This window comes from Pseudophryne corroboree, chromosome 6 (genome assembly GCF_028390025.1).
Source record: "Pseudophryne corroboree isolate aPseCor3 chromosome 6, aPseCor3.hap2, whole genome shotgun sequence".
NCBI lineage: Eukaryota > Metazoa > Chordata > Amphibia > Anura > Myobatrachidae > Pseudophryne > Pseudophryne corroboree.
In genome coordinates this window covers 58,359,498-58,379,458 of record NC_086449.1, presented here as the reverse complement: position 1 = coordinate 58,379,458, position 19,961 = coordinate 58,359,498, and the positions used below count along the sequence as shown (strand labels likewise).

The 19,961-nt window shown below is 47.9% G+C and overlaps 1 protein-coding gene across 2 annotated transcripts in view; it reads right to left on the bottom strand.

Moving 5' to 3' along the window:
- LOC134936125 (complement C3-like) overlaps positions 1–19,961 on the bottom strand; it is a 674,806-nt gene that overhangs the window by 384,213 nt on the left and 270,632 nt on the right. For both annotated transcript variants that reach the window (XM_063931038.1, XM_063931039.1), the window contains exons 11-12: positions 10,203–10,349; positions 7,084–7,290 (exon numbers count right to left, since the gene is read on the bottom strand). In XM_063931038.1, the coding sequence (XP_063787108.1) occupies positions 7,084–7,290; positions 10,203–10,349 (354 nt within the window). The remainder of the gene's footprint in view (positions 1–7,083; positions 7,291–10,202; positions 10,350–19,961) is intronic.

Sequence of the window (19,961 nt, the reverse complement as noted above, 5' to 3'; positions counted from 1 at the left end):
AAAAAAAAACTGAGAAATCTTTTTGCTCAATACTTTCTTGATACACCTTTGGCAGCAATTACAGCCTCAAGTATTTTTCAATATGATGCCACAAGCTTGGCACACCCATGTTTGGGCAGTTTCGCCCATTCCTCTTTGCAGCACCTCTCAAGCTCCATCAGGTTGGATGGGAAGTGTCGGTGCACAGCCATTTTCAGATCTCTCCAGAGATGTTCAATCGGATTCAAATCTGGGCTCTGGCTGGGCCACTGAAGGACATTCACAGAGTTGTCCTGAAGCCACTCCTTTGAAATCTTGGCTGTGTGCTTAGGGTCATTGTCCTGCTGAAAGATGAACCGTCGCCCCAGTCTGAGGTCAATAGCGCTCTGAAGCATGTTTTCATCCAGGATGTCTCTGTACATTGCTGCATTCATCTTTTCCTCTATCCTGACTAGTCTCCCAGTTCCTGCCGCTGAAAAACATCCCAACAGCATGATGCTGTCACCACCATACTTCACTGTAGGGATGGTATTGGCCTGGTTTTGAGCAGTGCCTGTTTTCCTCCAAACATGATGCCTGGCATTCATGCCAAAGAGTTCAATCTTCGACTCATCAGACAGGAGAATTTTGTTTCTCATGGTCTCAGAGTCCTTCAGGTGCATTTTGGCAAACTCCAGGGGGGCTGCCATGTGTTTTTTACTAAGGAGTGACTTCCGTCTGGCCACGCTACCATACAGGCCTAATTGCTGGATTGCTGCAGAGACGATTGTCCTTTTGGAAGGTTCTCCTCTCTCCAGAGGAATGCTGTAGCTCTGACAGAGTGACCACTGGGTTCTTGGTCACTTCCCTGACCAGGGCTCTTCTCCCCCGATGGCTCAGATTAGACTGCCGGCCAACTCTAGGAAGAGTCCTGGTGGTTACAAACTTTTTCCATTTATGGAGCTGTGCTCCTTGGGACCTTCAAAGCAGCAGATACTTTTCTGTACCCTTCCCCAGATTTGTACCTCAAGACATTCCTGTCTCAGAGGTCTACAGACAATTCCTTTGACCTCATGCTTGGTTTGTGCTCAGACATGCACTATATAGACAGGTGTGTGCCTTTCCAAATCATGTTTAATCAACTGATTTTACCACAGGTGGACTCCAATTAAGCTGTAGGAACATCTCAAGGATGACTAGTGGAAACAGGATGCACCTGAGCTCAATTTTGAGCTTCATGGCAAAGGCTGTGAATACTTATGTACATGTGATTTCTTCGTTTTTTTATTTTTTAAAATATGCAAAAATCTAAAAAAAAACAACTTTTTCACGTTGTCATTATGTGGTATTGTGTGTAGAATTTGTAGGGAAAAAAATAAGATTTTACACACCGGTAAATCTATTTCTCGTAGTCCGTAGTGGATGCTGGGCACTACGTAAGGACCATGGGGAATAGCGGCTCCGCAGGAGACTGGGCACAACTAAAGAAAGCTTTAGGACTACCTGGTGTGCACTGGCTCCTCCCTCTATGACCCTCTTCCAGACCTCAGTTAGGATACTGTGCCCGGAAGAGCTGACACAATAAGGAAAGGATTTGGAATCCCGGGTAAGACTCATACCAGCCACACCAATCACACCGTATAACTCGTGATATTATACCCAGTTAACAGTATGAAATATATACTGAGCCTCACTAACAGATGGCTCATAACAATAACCCTTTAGTTAGGCAATAACTATATACAAGTATTGCAGACAATCCGCACTTGGGATGGGCGCCCAGCATCCACTACGGACTACGAGAAATAGATTTACCGGTGAGTAAAATCTTATTTTCTCTGACGTCCTAGTGGATGCTGGGAACTCCGTAAGGACCATGGGGATTATACCAAAGCTCCCAAACGGGCTGGAGAGTGCGGATGACTCTGCAGCACCGAATGAGCAACTCAAGGTCCTCCTCAGCCAGGGTATCAAACTTGTAGACTCTTGCAAAAGTGTTTGAACCTGACCAAGTAGCAGCTCGGCAAAGTTGTAAAGCCGAGACCCCTCGGGCAGCCGCCCAAGAAGAGCCCCTTTCCTCGTGGAATGGGCTTTTACAGATTTAGGATGCGGCAGTCCAGCCGCAGAATGTGCAAGTTGAATCGTGCTACAGATCCAGCGAGCCATAGTCTGCTTAGAAGCAGGAGCACCCAGCTTGTTGGGTGCATACAGGATAAATAGCGAGTCAGTTTTCCTGACTCCAGCCGTCCTGGAAACATATATTTTCAGGGCCCTGACTACGTCCAGTAACTTGGAGTCCTCCAAGTCCCAAGTAGCCGCAGGCACCACAATAGGTTGGTTCACATGAAAAGCTGATACCACCTTAGGAAGGAATTGGGAATGAGTCCTCAATTCCGCCCTATCCATATGAAAAATCAGATAAGGGCTTTTGCATGACAAAGCTGCCAATTCTGATACACGCCTGGCCGACGCTAAGGCCAACAGCATGACCACTTTCTACGTGAGGTATTTTAGCTCTACGGATTTAAGTGGCTCAAACCAATGCGACTTTCAGGAAATCCAACACCACGTTGAGATCCCACGGTGCCACTGGAGGCACAAACGGGTGCTGGATATGCAGCCCTCCCTTAACAAAAGTCTGAACTTCAGGCAGTGAAGCCAGTTCTTTTTGGAAGAAAATGTACAGAGCCGAAATATGGACCTTAATGGAAGCCAATTTTAGGCCCAAAGTCACTCCTGACTGTAGGAAGTGCAGAAATCAACCCAATTGAAATTCCTCCGTTGGGGCCTTCCTGGCCTCACACCAAGCAACATATTTTCGCCATATGCGGTGATAATGTTTTGCGGTCACATCTTTCCAAGCCTTAATCAGCATAGGAATTACTTCCTTCAGAATGCCTTTTTCCTTTAGGATCCGGTGTTCAACCGCCATGCTGTCAAACGCAGCCGCGGTAGGTCTTGGAACAGACAGGGCCCCTGCTGCAGCAGGTCCTGTCTGAGCGGCAGAGGCCATGGGTCCTCTGAAATAATTTCTTGAAGTTCTGGGTGCCAAGGTCTTCTTAACCAATCCGGAACCACGAGTATAGTTCTTACTCCTCTCCTTCTTATCCTTCGTATCTTCTCAGTACCTTGGGTATGAGAGGCAGAGGAAGGAACACATACACCGACTGGTACACCCACGGTGTTACCAGAGCGTCCAGAGCTATCGCCTGAGGGTCCCTTGACCTGGCGCAATATCTTTTTAGCTTTTTGTTGAGGCGGGACGCCATCATGTCCACCTGTGGCCTATCCCAATGGTGTACAATCATTTGGAAGACTTCTGGATTAAGTCCCCACTCTCCCGGGTGGAGGTCGCTCCGGGAATGAACACTGCTGACAGTGCTAACACATGATATTCCGCCCATCGGAAAATCCTTGTGGCTTCTGCCATCGCCATCCTGCTTCTTGTGCCGCCCTGTTGGTTTACATGGGCGACCGCCGTGATGTTGCCTGACTGGATCAGCACCGGCTGGTGTTAAATCGGAGGTCTTGCCTGACTTAGGGCATTGTAAATGGCCCTTAGTTCCAGAATATTTATGTGTAGCGAAGTCTCCTGACTCGACCATAGTCCTTGGAAGTTTCTTCCCTGTGTGACTGCCCCCCAGCCTCGAAGGCTGGCATCCGTGGTCACCAGGACCCAGTCCTGTATGCCGAATCTGCGGCCCTCTAGAAGATGAGCACTCTGCAGCCACCACCACAGCGACACCCTGGCCCTTGGAGACAGGGTTATCAGCTGAGGCATATGAAGATGCAATCCGGACCACTTGTCCAACAGATCCCACTGGAAGATCCTTGCATGGAACCTGCCTAATGGAATTTCTTTGTAAGAAGCTACCATCTTTCCCAGGACTCGCATGCATTGATGCACCTGTATTTGTTTTAGGAGGTCTCTGACTAGAGATGACAACTACTTGGCCTTCTCCTCCGGGAGAAACACTTTTTCCTGTTCTGTGTCCAGAACCATACCCAGGAACAGTAGACGCATCGCAGGAACCAGCTGCGACTTTGGAATATTCAGAATCCAGCCGTGCTGTTGTAGCCCTTCCCGAGATAATGCTACTTTCGACCAACAACTGTTCCCTGGACCTCGCCTTTATAAGGAGATCGTCCAAGTACGGGATAATTATAACTCCCTTTTTTCGAAGGAGTATCATCATTTTGGCCATTACCTTGGTAAATACCCTCGGTGCCGGGGACAGACCAATGGCAACGTCTGGAATTGGTAATGACAGTCCTGTACCACAAATCTGAGGTACTCCTGGTGAGGAGGGTAAATGGGGACATGCAGGTAAGCATCCTTGATGTCCAGTGATACCATGTAATCCCCTTCGTCCAGGCTTGCAATAACCGCCCTGAGCGATTCCATTTTGAACTTGAACCTTCGTATATAAGTGTTCAAGGATTTCAATTTTAGAATGGGTCTCACCGAACCGTCTGGTTTCGGTACCACAAACATTGTGGAATAGTAACCCCGGCCTTGTTGAAGGCGGGGTACCTTGATTATCACCTGCTGGAAGTACAGCTTGTGAATTGCCATCAGTACTACCTCCCCTTTCTCCGAGGGCAGCAGGCAAGGCTGATTTGAGGTAACGGCGAGAGGGAGTCGACTCAAACTCCAGCTTGTATCCCTGTGATACTACATGCAGAACCCGGGGATCCACCTGTGAGTGAGCCCACTGGTCGCTGAAGTTGCCGAGACACGCCCCCACCGCACCTGGCTCCACCTGTGGAGCCCCAGCGCCATGCGGTGGACTCTGAGGAAGCGGGGGAAGATTTTTGATCCTGGGAACTGGCTGTCTGGTGCAGCTTTTTCCCTCTTCCTTTGTCTCTGTGCAGAAATGAAGCGCCTTTGACCCGCTTGCTTTTCTGAAGCCGAAAGGACTGTACCTGATAATACGGTGCTTTCTTAGGCTGTGAGGAAACCTGAGTTAAAAAAATTTCTTCCCAGCTGTTGCTGTGGATACGAGGTCCCAGAGACCATCCCCAAACAATTCCTCACCCTTATAAGGCAGAATCTCTATGTGCCTTTTAAAGTCAGCATCACCTGTCCACTGCCGGGTCCCTAATACCCTCCTGGCAGAATGGACATTGCATTAATTCTGGATGCCAGCCGGCAAATATCCCTCTGTGCATCCCTCATATATAAGACAACATCTTTAATATGCTCTATGGTTAGCAAAATAGTATCCCTGTCCTGACAGGGTAACAGACCACGCTGCAGCAGCACTATCCATGCTGAGGCAATTGCAGGTCTCAGTATAGTACCTGAGTGTGTATATACAGACTTCAGGATAGCCTCCTGCTTTTTATCAGCAGGCTCCTTCAAAGTGGCCGTATCCTAAGACGGCAGTGCCACCTTTTTTGACAAACGTGTGAGCGCCTTATCCACCCTAGGGGATATCTCCCAACGTGACCTATCCTCTGGCGGGAAAGGGTACGCCATCAGTAACTTTTTAGAAATTACCAGTTTCTTATCGGGGGAACCCACGCTTCTTCACACACTTCATTCACTCATCTGATGGGGGAACAAAACACTGGCTGCTTTTTCTCCCCAAACATTTTTCATTGCCGAGATCATGCAACGGATGTTCTTAGTGGATTGTGTATATGTCTCAACCTCTTCGACACTGGAGTCAGACTCCGTGTCGACATCTGTGTCTGCCATCTGAGATAGCAGGCGTTTTTGAGCCCCTGATGGCCTTTGAGACGCCTGGGCAGGCGCGGGCTGAGAAGCCGGCTGTCCCACAGCTGTTACGTCATCCAGCCTTTTATGTAAGGAGTTGACACTGTCGGTTAATACCTTCCACCTATCCATCCACTCTGGTGTCGGACCCAAAGGGGGCGACATCACATTTATCGGCATCTGCTCCGCCTCCACGTAACCTTCCTCATCAAACATGTCGACACAGCCGTACCGACACACCGCACACACACAGGGAATGCTCTGACTGAGGACAGGACCCCACAAAGTCCTTTGGGGAGACAGAGAGAGAGTATGCCAGCACACACTAGAGCGCTATATAATACAGGGATTCACACTACCCACAGTGATTTTTCCCTTATAGCTGCTATAATACACAATTTTTGCGCCTAAATTTAGTGCCCCCCCTCTCTTTTTAACCCTTTGAGCCTGAAAACTACAGGGGAGAGCCTAGGGAGCTGTCTTCCAGCTGCACTGTGAAGACAAAATGGCGCCAGTGTGCTGAGGGAGATAGCCCCGCCCCTTTTTCGGCGGACTTTTGTAGGTATATCTGGCAGGGGATTTTACACATATATAGCCTCTATGACTATATATTGTGTAGTTTTGCCAGCCAAGGTACTTAATATTGCAGCCCAGGGCGCCCCCCCAGCGCCCTGCACCCATCAGTGACCGGAGTGTGAGGTGTGCATGGGAAGCAATGGCGCACAGCTGCAGTGGTGAAGACCGAAGTCTTCTTCCGCCGATTTCCAGGACCGTCTTCTTGCTTCTGTCTCTGTAAGGGGGACGGCGGCGCGGCTCCGGGAATGGAGGATCGAGGTCGGGCCCTGTGTTCGATCCATCTGGAGCTAATGGTGTCCAGTAGCCTAAGAAGCCCTAGCTAGCTGCAAGCGGGTAGGTTCGCTTCTTCTCCCCTTAGTCCCTCGTAGCAGTGAGTCTGTTTCCACCAGATCTCACTGAAAATAAAAAACCTAAAATATACTTTCTTTTCTAGGAGCTCAGGAGAGCCCCTACTGTGCATCCAGCTCAGCCGGGCACAAGATTCTAACTGAGGTCTGGAGGAGGGTCATAGAGGGAGGAGCCAGTGCACACCAGGTAGTCCTAAAGCTTTCTTTAGTTGTGCCCAGTCTCCTGCGGAGCCGCTATTCCCCATGGTCCTTACGGAGTGCCCAGCGTCCACTAGGACGTCAGAGAAATTAATTTATTCCATTTTGGAATAAAGCTGTAACATATCAAAATGTGGAAAAAGTGAAGCGCTGTGAATACTTTCTAGATGCATTGTAAAGATCCAGGTGTAAATACCTGCACACAGCTCATACATAAGACATTAAAAGAATCATAATCTCAGACACTAAATTCTACACACAAATAATCATGTAGGTCATTACCACATAGGTAAAATGTTTGATCTGATTTTCTGTTCCAGCGTTACGGTTCTTGATAGTAAATCTGATAGTAGGATTTTTTCCTGGTTCCAATACTCCATCTGCGAGGACGATATCTAGGAAATTGCCACCAGCAGATTTGTACGGATTGGCTGTCATGGTGGCGGAGGCTTGCTGGGTAATGTCTAAGTTCGGAACATTTGTTTTTACCTAGAAACAGACAAAAGCAAATCAGTCCGTTATTAGTGCAGGAAGGATGGGTTGATGAATAATAGGTATCCATGAGGGTATCCGGATGATAGGTCGACAGTCAATAGGTAGACACTGAATGGCCAACATGCATATTGTCAACATGGTCGAAAGGTCGGCATGTCAATGGTCGACACATGAGAAGGTCTACGTGAGTTTTGATGGCATTTTTTTTCCAGGAAATTTTCATACTTTGCTATTTGGGAATAGTAACCTTGCCCAAAGCCGTGAGGGGATGCAGTCCACTAACTGGGGGTCCATATGATGAAGGGAACATTTTGACAAAAAAAAACCTCATGTCGACCTTTTCATGTGTCAACCATTTCCATGTCGACCTGTCAACCCTCATGACCATTGTCCACCTTGTGAATGTCAACCATTGGGTGTCGACCTTCTAACTTTTGACCCATTGATCCATAACCGGAGATACATCAAGCAGTGTAAAGAGTGGAGAGGTTGACTTGTTGAGAAGTTCCCCATAGCAATCAATCAGCATCTAAATATTGTTTTGTAGCATCTACATACTGTATTTCCATCTCTCCATTCTTTACACTGCTTGAAACATCATCCCCCATGTTTTAGGATAATCCAGTGCTTTTCAGTTTTAATGAGGCGAGTCCAGGGGATCCAGTTCTTTGTCTATGCGATCCACATATACTGTTGACCTTTACATAGTTTATCCATAAATGAGGTCAATGGACAGGTTGCCATACTGTCCACGATGGCATTAGTTGATCTGTCAGAACAGTTGGATTCTGGGAGACTCCCATGCTTTATACTGCTTGATATAGAGTTTACCATGCAACCCATCATCCTGACTGAGCTTTCCTTGTATTCCAAAACTACTTCCCAAAGAAACTCAAAAACACCCATTACCTGTCCAACTATAACTAGTGGTGCGGTCAATGGTTCCTTCATGTAGATAGATGTATATATTAAAAGCTTTTGTGAAGGTATCAGATACAAAACTATTTTATATCCCATTATATATTGCTGTATCAGTCAGTTAGCATGATAAATACCACAAGTACCTTACTCGGCACAATGTGACTAATAACAAAGATTAATATTTTTCACAAATCCATAGAATAAATAAACACAATGGGAAAACCTGTCCCTGTATGGAATTAATGATGTATACGTCAGTGATAGATGACGTTACATTGATATAAAACAGAACTTAGGCGACAAAGACAGTTCCCGAGCCCTCATGGAAGTGCAGCTTTCTGTGTAGCAGATAATGAAGAAGATTCATTCAGACATTATGATCATCTATATCAGGTTCAAGATCACTTACAGTGATATTTATGGATTATGGGTCACTAGTACATAACTACACCCGACTTCTGCCGGGTCATCTCAGACACGCTTCACCTTCAGCAGCTTATCTGTCTCTTCCTATCCCCACCTCCTCCTGTCCTTTTATATTTACCCCAATTCCTGGTCCTCATCTCTCCTGTCACTGCGATGCACGCATGCATGTCTGACCTACTGTGCACAGCGTGTAGTGGGAGCTTGGGTGTTCTAAGTGCATGTTATGTTTGACTGCTGCTATTAGGTCATCACGCGTGTGTGCAAATTTCAATCAGGATCCAGTTTTATAATAGATCTTCTTCACCGGCTCTTTAAAATAGTAAGATGGTTGAAATGTTTCTACTTTATATGGGAGTGGATTAACAGATAGACAGTCAAAAGGTCGACACCATGTGGTCGACAGTCAATCGGTTGACAGGTACAAAAGATTGATAGGGTCAAAATGGCAACATGAAAAAGGTAGACCGTACAAAAGGTCGACAGTACACATGACATGAAAATGGTCAACAACAAGAAGGTTGAGACATTTATTTATGTGGGTTATTTTGTATGTTTTACCATATAAGACTCAAATTAGTAGAAACGTGTCCCCCAGCAGGCTCACTTCGATAATTAAGCTTTAGGCACATTGGCTCACTCAGCTCCTCTTTGCTCACCACAAGTTTACTGAAGGTAATCGTTTGTGAATTGGATAGTAAATTCAGCAAAAGTTGTAAATACATGAAAACCTCAAAAACATGTGTGTCAACCATTGTCATGTTGGAATTTTAAACCTGTCTACCTAATGTACCTGTCGACTTTTTTGTACAGTCAACCTTTGACATGTTGAACTATTGTCTCTTGACCATATGGTATCGACCTATTGACTGTTAACCATATGGTCTCGACCTATTCACCATATGGTAACGATCTATTGAATGTTGACCATATGGTATTGACCTATTGAATGTTAACCACATGGTCTCGACCTATTGAATGTTTACCATATGGTATCGATCTATTGAATGTTGACCACATGGTCTCGACCTATTGAGCGTTGACCATATGGTCTCGACCTAATGACTGTAGACCTTTTGACTGTCTATTATCCACCTCCCACTTTATATATAAAGTACTAAGATACTTCAGTGGGAAGAGGTCCCTGTGAGCTCTTATGGTCTATGTATCAACGTCTATAAATTCCGAAATAAGTAGAAATTCCAGAGAAGCGCTGAATACACAGTATAGTTTGCATAGAACTACCCATATTTTAGGTTATTGTACACTGAAGATCTAATTATTAACCATCCTAACCATTTTGTTATTTACATTGTCAATTTTGAAATATAATTAAATCTGAATAGTTCAGCGACCCCCTCATCAATGGAGGGGGTGTAATTCATCTTTACTGAACTTTGTTTTTCTGTTCCTCAGTTTCTGCACACCCCAGGTAGCTCACCATTACTTCTTCAGTGTACTGTATATGGAGAATGCTGTCATCCACCATACACGTATACTGTATGATCCATTCTACACTATTCCATTAAGTCCCTAAAAACACAATGCAACATATACCTTACCTTTATGGTCAGCAATGTTATAGCTGAATCTGTATTGACTGAAAGCCTAACTGTTCCATCTTCCTGAGTTGTTCCACCACTTTTTTCTGATTCAACCAGTAAAGGGACACCTTTTGCCGGAGACCCATCTGGGTTAGTGACAAACACCTAAGATAGATAAAGAAATGAATAATATATTTGTTTTTTAAATAAGATTCAGTCTTAAATATAAACTGCTGGTTTTTCACCTTGCCTTGAATTCAGTGTTGCTTTGTGTAACAGGAACCAGCATTTCCTTTGGATTCAAGTAGTGCCTGTTTCATATACAGGTGAGTCTGATATCACATAAATATTCAGGAGCCTCACATGAGCACTCAGTTCAGTTAGTAACATTTAGGTAAAGCACGTAGGGATAGTGTCTACTCCAGTGAGGATAACACCTGGTGCATCCAATAGCCCCCGGTGTGCATGGATGAAAAAGGGTGTCGTCTCATGGGAAGGGGCATGACCTTGTGGAAAGTCCCCCATTGATATCGGTATGGGGGTGAAGCATTACTGGAATCCCCCTCAATTACCTTACTTTGGCGGTGTGCTCACCACACTCCTTTTGTGACACCTCTGCCTAGGGCCCCATTGAACAATGATCAATTAGGGCTGGTTCTAGACCAACGGACCATAAATGACCATAAGATTGATCACACGAGTGCATACGCTCCCGCGGACAGGTCGAGTGTGGACGTGAAAATTTGCAACCACTATGCGCCGTATGTGCGACCTGTTCAGAGCAAAGATGAAATAGGACACATCTGTATCTCAGATTAAACATAACGACACATGGTGCAATGTAATTTGGAGCCAGAGGCACAATTACTGCAGGGGACGGAGGAGCCAGGATGGAGTTGCTAGACGCCGAAGACTGAGCAGCTGCAGGGAGACTGAGCCTCAGGGACTGCAGGACAGCTGACCCATCGTTAAGAGGAGAAGGGAGGAGGGCCCCCACAGATAAGTATTAGATAAACAACTTTATTATATTACTGTTTTTGAATTATTTTATATTGTATAGTACGAGAAAAACATGTTGCTATCCCTAATGCACACTAAGTGAGAAATAACACTTACATAATAATCAGATAATACAAAGATCTTAGTTGCGTATATCTGCAGATATAGGGTTAAGCCCCCAGGCCAAACGGCAAGGCGTCTGTGTCACTGGGGGTCCCTAATACTTGGGTGGGTCCGGGGTGCAGGACACCATCACGTCGGCACAGGCCGCCTACCCCAGGTCAGCACACTGTAAAAAGGGGGAACTAGAAGTTCATTGCAGCAAGCAAACAGTAAGATATTATAGGCATTACTAAAACTTGGTGGGATGAATCTCATGATTGGTCAGTTAATCTGGGGGGTTATACGCTGTTCAGGAGTGACAGATCAAATAAAAGGAGTGGAGGGGTATGTCTTTACGTAAAGCCGCTTTTAAAACCTGAGGTACGGGAAGATATTCACGAGGAAACTGAAAATACTGTTGAGTCGTTATGGGTTGAAATTGCATTCAGGGGGAAAGGGAAAAATAAGATAGTATTGGGGCTATGCTACTAGCCCCCTAGTATTATTGTGTCTGATGAGGAAATGTTGCTGAAACAAATTGATAAAGCGGCAGTAGTAGGCAACGTAATAGGGATGGGAGATAAATTGGGCAAACGATTCATGTGACACTGCTAGGGGTAATATGTTCTTCAACACACTAAATGATAACTACTTACTTCAACTAATCGAGGAACCAACTATGTACAATGCAATCTTAGACCTGGTATTAACAAACAATGAGGATTTGATATCAAATATTATAGTAGGGGAGCCCATAGGAAACAGCGACCACAATATGGTTACATTCAATATCAGTTTTCATAAGTAGTCCTACATAGGTTCAACTAGGACTCTAAACTTTAGCAAAGCCAACTTTGACATGATTAGGGAAGCTTTAAGGAACACTGAATGGGAAATTTTGTTTCAAGGAAAAAACACTTGAAACAAATTGGGAATTGGGAGGTGTTAAAATCGCTGCTCGATGAGAATACTCGTAAATGTATTCCCATGGACAGCAAACAAAGGACTAAAAATTCCAAACCAATGTGGCTTAAAAAAAATATTAAGGAACTAATGGGCAAAAAAAAGGCAAGCATTCAAAAAAAATACAAAACAGATGGGAAGGCGGAGTCATTCCAGCACTATAAGGTTTGCAACAAAATATGCAGAAAAAATAAATAAGAGCGGCTAAAGTAGAAACTGAAAAGCTAGTAGCACAGGAAAGTAAATCAAACACCTTTTTTTTTAATACATTAACAGCAAAAGATTAAAGAAGGAGAGTATAGGCCCTTTAAAGGACAAACTGGGAGTTTTAATCAAAAACGATAATGACATAGCGGATAAATTAAGCAAGCTTTTTCTCATCGGTATTTACAATAGAGGACCAGATGCAGGAATTAGCACCCAACCTCAATAATGATAATGTCTCACTGCTAAGTGCTTATTTAAGTGAGGAGGAAGTCTGTGACCGATTGAAAAAAAATAAGAATTTACTCACCGGTATTTCTATTTCTCGTAGTCCCTAGTGGATGCTGGGAACTCCGTAAGGACAATGGGGAATAGACGGGCTCCGCAGGAGACTGGGCACTCTAAAAGAAAGATTAGGTACTATCTGGTGTGCACTGGCTCCTCCCTCTATGCCCCTCCTCCAGACCTCCGTTAGGGAAACTGTGCCCGGAAGAGCTGACACAACAAGGAAAGGATTTGGAATCCAGGGTAAGACTCATACCAGCCACACCAATCACACCGTACAACTTGTGATAAACTTACCCAGTTAACAGTGTGAACAACAACTGAGCCTCATTCAACGGATGGCTCATAACAATAACCCTTTAGTTAAGCAATAACTATATACATGTATTGCAGAGAATCCGCACTTGGGACGGGTGCCCAGCATCCACTACGGACTACGAGAAATTGAATTACTGGTGAGTAAATTCTTATTTTCTCTGACGCCTTGTGGATGCTGGGAACTCCGTAAGGACCATGGGGATTATACCAAAGCCTCCAAACGGGCGGGAGAGTGCGGATTACTCTGCAGCACCGAATGGGCAAACACAAGGTCCTCCTCAGCCAGGATATCAAACTTGTAGAATTTTGCAAACGTGTTTGAACCTGACCAAGTAGCAGCTCGGCAAAGCTGTAATGCCGAGACCCCTCGGGCAGCCGCCCAAGAAGAACCCACCTTCCTTGTGGAGTGGGCTTTCACTGATTATGGATGCGGCAATCCTGCCACAGAATGAGCTTGCTGAATCGTGTTACAGATCCAGCGCGCAATAGTTGTTGGGTGCATGCAGGATAAACAGCGAGTCAGTTTTCCGGACTCCAGCCGTCCTGGCTACATAGATTTTCAATGCCCTGACTACATCCAGTAACTTGGAGTCTTCCAAGTCCCGTGTAGCCGTAGGCACCACAAAAGGTTGGTTCAAATGAAACGCTGATACCACCTTTGGGAGAAATTGGGGACGAGTCCTCAATTCTGTCCTGTCCATATGGAAGATCAGATACGGGCTTTTACATGACAAAGACGCCAATTCTGACACACGCCTAGCTGAAGCTAAGGCCAACAGCATGACCACCTTCCACGTGAGATACTTTAGCTCCACGGTCTTAAGTGGCTCAAACCAGTGTGATTTCAGGAAATCCAACACAACGTTTAGATCCCAAGGTGCCACTGGAGGCACAAAAGGGGGCTGAATATGCAGCACTCCCTTAACAAACGTCTGAACTTCAGGCAGTGAAGCCAGTTCTTTTTTAAAGAAAATAGATAGGGACGAAATCTGGACCTTTATGGACCCCAATTTTAGGCCCATAGTCACCCCTGACTGTAGGAAGTTGCAGAAATCGACCCAGCTGGAATTCCTCTGTTGGGGCCTTCCTGGCCTCACACCAAGCAACATATTTCCGCCATAAGCGGTGATAATGCTTTGCTGTCACATCCTTCCTAGCTTTTATCAGCGTAGGAATCACTTCATCTGGAATGCCCTTTTCCGTTAGGATTCGGCGTTCAACCGCCATGCCGTCAAACGCAGCCACGGTAAGTCTTGGAACAGACAGGGCCCCTGCTGTAACAGGTCCTGTCTGAGAGGCAGAGGCCATGGGTCTTCTGAGATCATCAGTTCTGGGTACCAAGTTCTTCTTGGCCAATCCGGAACAATGAGTATTGTTCTTACTCCTCTCTTTCTTACTATCCTCAGTACCTTGGGTATGAGAGGAAGAGGAGGTAACACATAAACCGACTGGTACACCCACAGTGTCACTAGTGCGTCCACAGCTATCACCTGAGGGTCCCTTGACCTGGCGCAATTTTTTTTTAGATTTTTGTTGAGGCGGGACACCATCATGTCCACCTGTGGCAGTTCCCAACGATTTACAATCTGTGTGAAGACTTCTTGATGAAGTCCCCACTCTCCTGGGTGGAGGTCGTGCCTGCTGAGGAAGTCTGCTTCCCAGTTGTCCACTCCCGGAATGAACACTGCTGACAGTGCTAGCACGTGATTCTCCGCCCATCGAAGAATCCTTGTGGCTTCTGCCATTGCCATCCTGCTTCTTGTGCCGCCCTGGCGGTTTACATGGGTGACCGCCGTGATGTTGTCTGACTGAATCAGCACTGGTTGGTTTTGAAGCAGGGGCTCTGCTAGACTCAGGGCATTGTAAATGGCCTCAGTTCCAGTATATTTATGTGTAGTGAAGTCTCCAGACTTGACCACTGTGTGATGATCCGTATCATATATCCTTTCTGCCTCTAGGTGTCACACTCTGCCTCCTGGTCTGTCTAGCAGTTCCCACTCTGCGACCTGGCAGCATTGATTATCTAGTTATGTGCAGCTGTGGAAAGCTGCTATTTATCCTCTGTTCTCAAGCACTCCTGTGCCAGTTCATAAAGTCTATCTTTGAGGCTGCAATATCTCAACTCATTGTTAATGTACTACTGAGCAACTGACCGGCATTCTCCCAGTACTCAGGTAACCTGTATTCCCTCAGCTTGTTGTTAAATAACTGAGTAGCTGGCCTGCATTCTCCCAGTACTCATGTAACCTGTATTCCATCAGCTTGTTGTTAAAGAACTGAGTAGCTGGCCTGCATTCTCCCAGTACTCAGGTAACCTGTATTCCTTCAGCTTGTTGTTAAAGAACTGAGTAGCTGGCCTGCATTCTCCCAGTACTCGGGTAACCTGTATTCCCTCAGCTTGTTGTTAAAGAACTGAGTAGCTGGCCTGCATTCTCCCAGTACTCAGGTAACCTGTATTCCCTCAGCTTGTTGTTAAAGAACTGAGTAGCTGGCCTGCATTCTCCCAGTACTCAGGTAACCTGTATTCCCTCAGCTTGTTGTTAAAGAACTGAGTAGCTGGCCTGCATTCTCCCAGTACTCAGGTAACCTGTATTCCCTCAGCTTGTTGTTAAAGAACTGAGTAGCTGGCCTGCATTCTCCCAGTACTCAGGTAACCTGTATTCCCTCAGCTTGTTGTTAAAGAACTGAGTAGCTGGCCTGCATTCTCCCAGTACTCAGGTAATCTGTATTCTCTCAGCCTATGGTTAAAGAACTGAGTAGCTGGCCTGCATTCTCCCAGTACTCAGGTAATCTGTATTCTCTCAGCCTATGGTTAAAGAACTGAGTAGCTGTCCTGCATTCTTCCAGTACTCAGGTAATCTGTATTCTCTCAGCCTATGGTTAAAGAACTGAGTAGCTGGCCTGCATTCTCCCAGTACTCAGGTAACCTGTATTTCCTCAGCTTGCTGCTATCCTGTGATCCAACTACCACAGTGCAATCCTGGCATCCCATGTATTCACAGTCTCCTGGTATCCTATGTCCCCTCAGTTTTCCCTTTCTTTTTGAGTTCTCTAGTTACTCCTGGTTTATATTTATTGTTTACAGTTGTACCGTGCTTAATAAACTTGCTATTATACCATGAACATCAGTCCCTGCTAACATGTTCTCACAATTGGAGATCCAAATGGATTCTGACAGTATGAACTGGCCAAAAACAAACAGCAGGGGAGATAATTGCAGTCTGCCTGAGAGAGTTTTCTCACAGCTCGTTAACCCCTCAGGTCCCAGGACATCACCTTCATTAGATTTCTCACAACTGGGGATTTTAAAGGGAAAGTTAGATCAGCTACAGACTTTAGTATCCAGTATTCAATGCATTCTACCTGAATTCCTGGGGAGACTGGTGGACCCCAGTAAAATAGCTCCAGAAAAGGGGTTTTCTTCTGACCCATGGACTTGGCATGCTAGGAGCACCTCTCCTCCACAGACAAGAGGCAGGTTCCAAAGTTTCCCTCGACCTAGCCTCTCACAAGCAGAACGCCAGTATCGTAGAGACAATAAACTTTGCCTGTATTGTGGGGGTCAAGGACATTTTATTCTAACTTGTCCCATTCGAAAACCAAGGAATGGGGGCAGAGTGCATCTCCAATCTTTAAATACCATCTGTCACAAAACTGGTCTTCCACCTAAAGTTTCAGAGTCTGTAGCCACAGGAGGGGGTTCTTCAGAATGTCCAGCCCCAAGAGGGGGTTTAGAGCATCCAGCCCCAGTGAGGGGTTCAGAGCGTCCAGCCCCAGTGAGGGGTTCAGCGCGTCCAGCCCCAGTGAGGGGTTCTTCAGAGTATCCAGCCCCAGGAGGGGGTCCTTCAGAGTGTCCAGCCCCAGGAGGGGGTCCTTCAGAGTGTCCAGCCCCAGGAGGGGGTCCTTCAGAGTGTCCAGCCCCAGGAGGGGGTCCTTCAGAGTGTCCAGCTCAGGAGAGGGTCCTTCAGAGTGTCCAGCCCCAGGAGGGGGTACTTCAGAATGTTCAGCCCCAGGAGGGGGTCCTTCAGAGTCTCCAGCCCCAGGAGGGGGTCCTTCAGAGTCTCCAGCCCCAGGAGGGGGTCCTTCAGAGTGTCCAGCCCCAGGAGAGGGTCCTTCAGAGTGTCCAGCCCCAGGAGGGGGTCCTTCAGAGTGTCCAGCCCCAGGAGGGGGTCCTTCAGAGTGTCCAGCCCCAGGAGGGGGTCCTTCAGAGTGTCCAGCCCCAGGAGGGGGTCCTTCAGAGTGTCCAGCCCCAGGAGGGGGTCCTTCAGAGTGTCCAGCCCTAGGAGGGGGTCCTTCAGAGTGTCCAGCCCCAGGAGGGGGTCCTTCAGAGTGTCCAGCCCCAGGAGGGGCTCCTTTAGAGTGTCCAGCCCCAGGAGGGGGTTCTTCAGAGTGTCCAGCCCCAGGAAGGGGTTCCGAGGGTCCAGCCCCAGGAAGGGGTTCCGATGGTCCACAGCCAGAGAGTCTACAGAGTGCTGCCCAGCCAGAGAGTCTACAGAGTGCTGCCCAGCCAGAGAGTCTTCAGAGGGCTGCCCAGCCAGAGAGTCTTCAGAGCGCTACCCAGCCAGAGAGTCTTCAGAGCGCTGCCCAGCCAGAGAGTCTTCAGAGCGCTGCCCAGCCAGAGAGTCTTCAGAGCGCTGCCCAGCCAGAGAGTCTTCAGAGCGCTGCCCAGCCAGAGAGTCTTCAGAGCGCTGCCCAGCCAGAGAATCTTCAGAGCGCTGCCCAGCCAGAGAGTCTTCAGAGCGCTGCCCAGCCCCGTGAAGAGGGGGCTCTTGCCTCAGCCCAGCCCCGTGAAGAGGGGGCTCTTGCCTCAGCCCAGCCCCGTGAAGAGGGGGCTCTTGCCTCAGCCCAGCCCCGTGAAGAGGGGGCTCTTGCCTCAGCCCAGCCCCGTGTAGAGGGGGCGTCTGCCTCAGCCCAGCCCCGTGAAGTGGGGGCGTCTGCCTCAGCCCAGCCCCGTGAAGTGGGGGCGTCTGCCTCAGCCCAGCCCCGTGAAGTGGGGGCGTCTGCCTCAGCCCAGCCCCGTGAAGTGGGGGCGTCTGCCTCAGCCCAGCCCCGTGAAGAGGGGGCTCTTGCCTCAGCCCAGCCCCGTGAAGAGGGGGCATCTGCCGCAGCCCAGCCCCGTGAAGTGGGGGCTCTTGCCGCAGCCCAGCCCCGTGAAGTGGGGGCGTCTGCCTCAGCCCAGCCCCGTGAAGAGGGGGCTCTTGCCTCAGCCCAGCCCCGTGAAGAGGGGGCATCTGCTGCAGCCCAGCCCCGTGAAGTGGGGGCTCTTGCCGCAGCCCAGCCCTGTGAAGTGGGGGCTCCTGCAGCCCAGCCCCATGAAGTGGGGGCGTCTGCCTCAGCCCAGCCCCGTGAAGTGGGGGTTCTTGCCTCAGCCCAGCCCCATGAAGTGGAAGCGCCTGCCTCAGCCCAGCCCCGTGAAGAGGGGGCATCTGCCGCAGCCCAGCCCAGCCCCGTGAAGTGGGGGCGTCTGCCTCAGCCCAGCCCCGTGAAGTGGGGGTTCTTGCCTCAGCCCAGCCCCGTGAAGTGGGGGCGCCTGCCTCAGCCCAGCCCCATGAAGAGGGGGCTCTTGCCTCAGCCCAGCCCTGTGAAGAGGGGGCATCTGCCGCAGTCCAGCCCCGTGAAGTGGGGGCTCTTGCCGCAGCCCAGCCACGTGAAGTGGGGGCTCTTGCCGCAGCCCAGCCCCGTGAAGTGGGGGCGTCTGCCTCAGCCCAGCCCCATGAAGAGGGGGCTCTTGCCTCAGCCCAGCCCCGTGAAGTGGGGGCATCTGCCTCAGCCCAGCCCCGTAAAGTGGGGGCGTCTGCCTCAGTCCAGCCCCGTGAAGTGGGGGCGTCTGTCTTAGTCCAGCCCCAGGAGGGGGCTCTGAGCATTATGCCAATCTCAGAAGAGGAATCTAGCACCTTTGCTTTTCACAACACAGGCCATATGTCTAGGCACGTAGGCACTGCTGTAGTCCTGGGTTCTAATCCTACTACTAACTTGTTGGCTCACGATTTGTGTACAGCCCAGTCCCCCAGGACTTCCAGGAAGGACCAAATCCAAAAAGTGCCATCCAAGTCTCTAGTCAAAGTTCGGTTAGGATCATCATATATTTCTGACCAGTCCTGATGATCCATCTCCAGTGTTTCCATCAAATCAAGCTTCCACTTCACAGAATTCATCCAACGCTCCATCTTTGGATCACTTTAATGGAGATTTAACGCAATACTTCGCACTAGTTAATCGATATCGTTCCATGATGGAGACAGATCCTTCCCTCGGAATTACTCCATCCAACATAGTTAAATTTTTATTCCTGACCTTCAGAGGAGAAGCCTTGGCATGGGTTAGTCCACTAATTGAAACCAATGACCCAGTTCTTCTCAATCTTGTGGCCTTCAGTGAAGAGGTAATTAAGAAATTCAATTCATGGTCTTACCAGTCTTCAGTCCCAATTGAGATTCCTGCCCAGCCGGGGTCATCTAAGGTTCCTAGCTATCTTGGTTCATCCGAGAATCCTGTTGCTAACTTAGAGACACCAGCAATCAGCTTACCTGTTGGTTTTCTTCAGCTTCAGTCTACTGTTCCTACTGGGAAATCCACAAAGAAGAAATAATTTGTAGAGCGTCTGGAATCCGCCCTTGAGGAGGGGGGTACTGTCATGATCCGTGTCATATATCCTTTCTGCCTCTAGGTGTCACTCTCTGCCTCCTGGTCTGTCTAGCAGTTCCCACTCTGCGACCTGGCAGCATTGATTATCTAGTTATGTGCAGCTGTGGTTTGCACCTGGGAAGCTGCTATTTATCCTCTGTTGACAAGCACTCCTGTGCCAGTTCATCAAGTCTATCTTTGAGGCTGCAATATCTCAACTCGTTAATGGACTACTGAGCAACTGACCGGCATTCTCCCAGTACTCAGGTAACCTGTATTCCC